This window comes from Nicotiana sylvestris, chromosome 4 (assembly GCF_000393655.2).
Source record: "Nicotiana sylvestris chromosome 4, ASM39365v2, whole genome shotgun sequence".
In the NCBI taxonomy this organism is placed as follows: Eukaryota; Viridiplantae; Streptophyta; class Magnoliopsida; order Solanales; family Solanaceae; genus Nicotiana; species Nicotiana sylvestris.
In genome coordinates, this window is record NC_091060.1 from 161,530,356 (window position 1) to 161,537,924 (window position 7,569).

The 7,569-nt window shown below is 41.4% G+C and overlaps 1 protein-coding gene across 1 annotated transcript; it reads right to left on the reverse strand.

The window, feature by feature from the left end:
* Positions 1 to 6,341: 6,341 nt before the first annotated feature.
* On the reverse strand, positions 6,342 to 6,860 carry LOC138890438 (uncharacterized). The gene has a single exon (XM_070173821.1). It carries the CDS (start codon positions 6,858 to 6,860, stop codon positions 6,342 to 6,344), a length of 519 nt encoding a protein of 172 aa, XP_070029922.1.
* Positions 6,861 to 7,569: the final 709 nt, after the last annotated feature.

The window sequence follows — 7,569 nt, forward strand, 5'->3', positions numbered from 1 at the left end:
ACCAAATCCTTTTGATTTCGAACTGTAGTATCCTTAACCATGTGTTCTCTTGTAAGAACACACGGTTAGGGATGTTACGCGTCAAAAATCTGAACGGATTCAGGTATTTCTGACTGGCCGGAATCCCTTATGCCTTTGTGAGTATTTTTTTTACTGCTTCTTTTACTCGCATGATTGAAGTATTATTTACAGTTGTTGTTCGTTATTTGTTCTGTTAATTTCATGGTTTGAATGTGTTAGTTTAAGTTTTGTTAATTACTGTTGATTCTGAGCTTGATATTTGGTTGAATGATTATAAGTTCATGGTTTGAGAATTAGTTTTAAGTTCATTTAATATTAGTCGTGGTAGCTTAAGCTCAGTTTATTTTCGTTTAGCTTGTTCGAGTCGGTTAATTGAACAGAATTGGTTCAGTCAGTCTGATTAGCTAGTTTCTGAATGCTAGTTGATTAATTTCAATTAGTTTCAGAATGGTTTAGGATATTGGGTATAGCTGTTAAGGATGAAGGTAGGTTCAGTGATTTTGAAAGGCTTTCAGGGGTAATCTGGGTATGGAAAAGGGTAGTTTTGATAGGAATAGTAATATCATGGTATATGGAAAGGCAGTATAGGTATTGTATGGGTAGAAGAATACCTTAGGGCATTCTAGAATGGGGTGCAAGTGTAGATTTTGATAATTATAGTGCAGTTACTTGTTTAGCAAGGTAAAACTAGAGGGACTAATTTGAAAATAGAGAGGGACTGATTGGTAAATCAGATTCTAGTCTATTCTCTTTGGGGTTGCCTATAAAAGGGCATAAAATGCCTTGGGAAAGGGGGTCTGCTCTCCATCTTTCTGCCTTGAACTCTAAGTCTCAATTGGAGCATTCATTATTGCTTTTGATTTCAATCAGCATTTTATTTTCCAAAAACTATTCAGAAAGCAAAAACATCAAAATATGGAGAAATCTGAAACAGCTTCACAGTTTCATTACTAGTTTTGGTTTCAGCTGTGAGGGTCAGGGGTATGTTAGGAGTATGTTAAACTGATCTGTGGGAATTTGCTTATATTTTGGTTTCAAAGCAATCTGCCTGTGTTCCTGTGGAGTAACACTGCTGGGTTGGTTGCTGTTGCTGTTGAAAATAGCTGATTCCTCTCCTTTTCTCTATTTACATTCCAATTTCCAGGTACATTTCCCTGAATCTCACTGATGTATGCTCGTTGAAGTTGAAACAAAATGTTCCAGGGCCTGTTATTCAACTGAAAGCAGCCTGTATTGTTGATAGTGTAGTCTCTTGTTATGTAATTGGTGGATATGTGTACAATTAAACTTGTTCAGTAGGGGTCGATTACATGTTGAATGATGCGTAATTTTGAACTGTTGAATTGGGCATTTGAAATAGCTTTGAGCATGGGCCTGGTCTGATCTGAAAGTTTGTGTGAATGCAATAGTCATCAGTAGCAATTAGACTTATGTACATGACATGAGAACTCATGAGTAAGTTTGATTACATTTAGCTTAATTATTGGTATTTTCGTCGTTATAGTGTAGTAGAAGGCTTGCTTTTGTTTTAAGATTCTGAAATCGTGTGGAAGGCAAATCGTAATTATGGTAAGTAGATTGGTCTTGAAATCAGTTGGAAACCATGAGACAAACTCATTCATAATTGACTTAGTTCACTAAAAACAGCAGGTCTTAATAGGCAATTGGTAGGATAGATCGGTTAGGGATTTTTGGAGTTTCATGGATTTTGTTAAAAGGAAGGTATGCATGTTCAGTGTAGTGACTCAGGGATATTATATTGATTGTTGTAATGGAAATATACCCCTCTTCGTTGGGCCGTTCAGACCGCATCAAGGCCATGAGACATGCCCAATTCTCTTTTAAATTTGGTTCTTAGTCTATTTCAGTGTAATCTATTTCCAAATTAACTAGTCTTGTAGAGACACACAAATAAATAGGAAATCGTAGCTATTTCGGGATTGCTACTAGCCTCGCCTGAATAAATCACATTCACGGACTGTCAACAATGGGTTATTAAAATGATTAAAAATTGGGATGGCCATTTAGTAAATTCCATGGTCTTCCTTAAAATCATATTACATTAGAATCTTTAAGCTCGATTTAATTGAATAACCTTCTTAAACTCGGGTGCGCATTGATGTGACCCAAATCCAAATCTCGATGGAGTCGAAATGTGTTGACAATCACGGGCGCATTGATTGCGACGTGGTTCGAGACGCGCTTTCGCGACATCGTAATTCTTAAAAATAAATAATGATAGAAAAGAGGTTCACAATAGAGACGAGCCTCACCACACAAAAATAAATAAATGTGGGGCCCTCAACTAATAATTGTCGAAATAATTAGAATTTGGGATGGCCGTTTAGCGAACTTCATGGTTGTTCCCCAAAATAATACTACGTTAGCATCTTTAGGCACGATTTAATTAAATTACTTTCCTAAATTCGAGTGCGCATTTATGCGACCCAAATCCAAATCTCAACGTATGTCGAAATGTGTTGACAACCACGGGTGCATTGATTGCGACGTGGCCCGAGACACATTTACACAACGTTGCAATTCTTTTAAAATATAATGATAAAAGCGGTATAAAATTAATGAAAGGCACATGAGCTAACATGTATTAAAATTAGATAAAATCGAATACAACAGTTAAGCGACCGTGCTAGAACCACAGAACCCGGGAATGCCTAACACCTTCTCCCGGGTTAAATGAATTCCTTACCCGGATTTCTGGTTCGCGGACTGTTAACAGAGTCATAAATTTCCTCGGTTCGGGATTCAACCGGTGACTTGGGACACCATTAATCTCTCAAGTGGCGACTCTAAATAATTAATAATTAAATCCCGTTCCGATTGTCCTTTAAATGGAAAAACTCCTTCACGCCCTTTCCGGGGCGTAGGTGTAGAAAGGAGGTGTGACAACACGTAAGTCTAAAAATATCATACGGACTTGCTAGTGCGGTCAAATCATCAAAATAACATCAACAACTACGAATTTAACTTCAAATTCATGAAATTCATAAGATAGTTCAAATTTTCCATTTTCTCAACCTAGGATCCTATTTATATCAAATCAACTCCGATTCTTACCAAACTTCACAGGTTTGACTTAAATATTATTTTAAATCTGTACTAGGCTAGAACCAAAACACGAGCCCGATACCATCAAGAACACACACCATTTCATTTCCAAAAGTCTTTATATTTTCCAGCAAATAATTTTCTTTAAAAATTCATTCCTTGGGCTAGGGACTTCGGAATTCGATTCCGGGCATACGCCTAAGTCCCATATTTTACTACGGACCCTATGGGACTGTCGGAATACGAGTTCAGATTTGTTTACCCAAAATGATGACCGAAGTCAACTTAATTCTATTTCAAAGGCAAATCTTAGCATTTTTCTCAAATTTTCACATAAGGGCTTTCCGAATATACGTCCGGACTGCGCACGCAAATCGTGGTGAAACAAAAGGAGGGTTTTAAGGCCTCAGAACACAGATTTGACTTCTAAAACAAGAGATGACCTTTTGGATCATCACATTCTCCACCTCTAAAACAATTGTTCGTCCTCGAATGGACATAAAAAGTGCCTGAGTCGGGGAAAAGATGGGGATATTGGCTCTGCATATCGGACTCGGACTCCCAGGTTGCTGCCTCAATAGGCTGACCTCTCCACTACACACGAACTGAGGGAAAATTTTTTGATTTCAACTGACGAACCTGCCTGTATAGGATAGCTACCGATTCCTCCTCATGGGTCAAGTCCTTGTCCAACTGGACAGTGCTAAAGTCTAACACGTGGGATGGATCTCCGTGATACCTCTAAAGCATGGACACATGAAACACTGGATGCACAGCTGATAAACTCAGCGGCAACGCAAGTCTGTAAGCCACCTCTCCTACTCTATCAAGAATCTCAAAAGGACCGATGAACCTAGGGCTTAGCTTGCCCTTCTTTCCAAATCTTTTCACGCCCTTCATGGGCGACACCCGAAGCAATACTCGCTCTCAGACCATGAATGCCACATCGCAAACCTTATGGTCGGCATAACTTTCTTACCTGGACTGATCTGTACGAAGCCTATCCTGAATGATCTTAACCTTGTCCAAGGAATCCTATACCAAATCCGTACCCAATAACTGAGCCTCTCCCAGCTCGAACAACCCAATCGGTAATTGATACCATCTACCATATAATGCCTCCTAGGGAGCCATCTGGATGCTCGACTGATAGCTGTTGTTGTAGGAAAACTCCTCTAATGGCAAGAACTGATCCCACGAACCTCCAAAGTCAATAACACATGCTTAGAGAATATCCTCTAAAATTTGAATAGTACGCTCGAACTGTCCATTCATTTGAGGATGAAATGTTGTGCTCAACTCGACCCGAGTACCCAACTCATGCTGAACTGCCCTCCAGAATGCAAGATAAACTATGTACCTCGGCCAAAAATAATAGACACGGGCACACTATGAAGACGAACAATCTCCTGGATATAGACCTCAGCTAACCTCTCAGAAGAATAGGAGACTGCCACAGGAATGAAATGCGCTGACTTGGTCAGCCTATCAACAATAACCGATACTGCATCGAACTTTCTCTAAGTCCATGAGAGTCTAACAACGAAGTCCATAGTGATACGCTCCCACTTTCACTCAGGAATCTCAATCTTCTGAAACAACCCACCAGGTCTCTGATGCTCGTACTTTACCTGTTGACAATTCAAACACCGAGCTACATAGGCAACAATATCCTTCTTCATCCTCTTCCACCAATAATGTTGCCACAAGTCCTGATACATCTTAAAGGGGCCCGGATGAATAGAGTACTAGGAACTGTGGGCCTCCTCTAGAATCAACTCTCGAAGTCCATCCATATTAGACACACAAACTCGACCCTGCATCCTCAAAACTCCATCATCACCAACTGTAACATGCTTGGCACCATCGTGCCACATTGTGTCCCTAAGGACAAGCAAATGAGGATCATCATACTGCCGATCCTTGATACACTCAAATAATGAAGACCGAGCGACTGTGAAAGCTAGAACATGGCTGGGCTCAGAAACATCCAACCTCATGAACTGATTGGCTAAAGCCTGAACATCCAAAGCAAGCGGTCTCTACCGACCAGAATATATGCAAGACTACCCATACTGGCTGACTTCCTACTAAAAGCATCGGCCACAACATTGGCCTTCCCCGGATAATACAAGATGATGATATCATAGTCTTTTAATAGTTCCAACCACCTTCTCTGCCTCAAATTTAGCTTCTTTTGATTGAACAAATACTGTAGACTCTTGTGATATGTGAACACATCACATGACACGCCATATAAATAATGCCTCCAAATCTTTAGCACGTGACCAATGGATGCTAGCTCCAAATTATGAACTGGATAATTCTTCTCGTGAATCTTCAAAATACCGCGAAACATATGCTATAACCTTGCCATTCTGTATAAACACCACACCATGTCCAATACGAGATATGTCACAATATATTGTATATGACCCTGAACTTGTGGGCAAAACCAACACTAGCACTGTAGTCAAAGCTGTCTTGAGCTTCTAAAAGATTGTCTCACACTCGTTTGACCACCTGAACTGGGCCCCCATTCTGGGTCAACCTAGTCATCAGGGCTGCTATAGATGAAAGCCCTCCACAAACCGATGGTAATAACCTGCCAAACCCAAGAAACTTTGGATCTCTATAGCTGATGTGGGTCTAGACCAGTCATTGACTACCTCTATCTTCTTTGGATCCACCTGAATACCCTCTGATGATACAACATGACCCAAGAAGGCAACTAAACTCAACCAAAACTCACACTTCGAAAACTTAGCATACAACTGAATGTCTCTCAAAGTCTGAAGAACAACTCGAAGATACTGCCCATGCTCCTCTCGGCTACGAGAGTAGATCAAAATATCATCAATAAAGACAATCACAAAGGAATCCAGGTAAGGCTTGAACACTCGGTTCATCAAATCCATAAAAGCTGATGGGGCATTCGTCAACCCAAAGGATATCACTAGGAACTCATAATGCCCGTACCGAGTGCGAAAAGCTGTCTTAAGGAAATTGGATGCCCTAATCCTCAACTAATGGTAGCCCGATCTCAAATCAATCTTCGAAAACACTTTGGCACCTTGAAACCGATCAAACAAATCATCAATCCTTGACAGTGGATACTTATTCTTGATTGTGACCTTGTTCAACTGTCGATAATCTATACACATCCTTATCGACCCATCCTTCTTCTTAACAAACAACACTGCCGCACCCCAGGGCGAGACACTAGGTCTGATAAAGCTTTTATCAAGCAAGTCTTACAACTGCTCCTTCAACTCTTTCAACTCTGGTTGAGCCATACGATATGGCAGAATAGAAATAGACTGAGTGCTTTGAGCCAAATCGATGCAAAAATCAATATCCCTACCGAGTGGCATCCCCGGCAGGTCTACAAGAAATACCTCTAGAAACTCATGAACAACGGGCACAGAATCCATAGAAGAAACCTCATCACTAGAATCACGAACATACGCCAAATAGGCCAAACATCTCTTATCAACCATACGCTGAGCCTTCATATATGAGATAACCTTGCTGGTGGAATGACTAGGAGTCCCTCTCCACTCCAAATGAGGTAAACCCGGCAAGGCTAAGGTCACAGTCTTGGCATGACAGTCCAATATAGCATAGTAAGGTGATAACCAATCCATCCCCAGAATAATATCGAAATCAACCATATCGAGGAGTAGGAGGTCTACACTAGTCTCAAAACTCCCAATAACAACCATGCACGAACGATAGACACGGTCTACAACAATAGAATCCCCTACCGGCATGGACACATACTCGGGAGCACTTAGAGAATCATGAGGCACAACTAGATATGGGGAAAAATAAGATGACACATAGGAGTATGTAGACCCTGGATCAAATAGAACTGAAGCATCTCTACTACAAACTGAGATCGTACTTGTGATAACTGCATTATAGGCCTCAGCCTCAAGCCTAGCGGGAATGGCATAATATCGAGGCTGGGCCCCACCACTCTAAACTAAATCCCTGGGACGACCTCCTGCTAGCTGGCCTCCATCTCTAGCGGCCTGACCTCCACCTGTAACACCTTTACCTCTACCTCTAGCTGTCTGACCCCTACCTCTAGATAGCCGAACGAGCGGTGGAACACTTGGTGCCTGAACCATAGCACGAGAACCCTGATGTTGAGTACTGCTCGAGGCTCGAGGACAAAATCTAGCAATATGCCTCGAATCGCCACATGTATAACAAGTCCTCGGCTGCTAGGACTGCTGACCCTGAAACTGGCCCTGACGGCCTGAGTGACCACCTTGAAAACTCTGGAGCGGAGGTGCACTGATAAGAGCTGGTGATGCACTGTAAGGTAGCTAATCTGAATACTGCATATGAGAATCAAGACCACTTGGAGCACCGTGAGAAGCCTGTAGTGCTGAATGAAACGGCTTGGGAGGATGGCCTCTAACAAAAGTATCCCTGTCTCCAAATGAGGCACCACTGAACCTGCTAGAATGA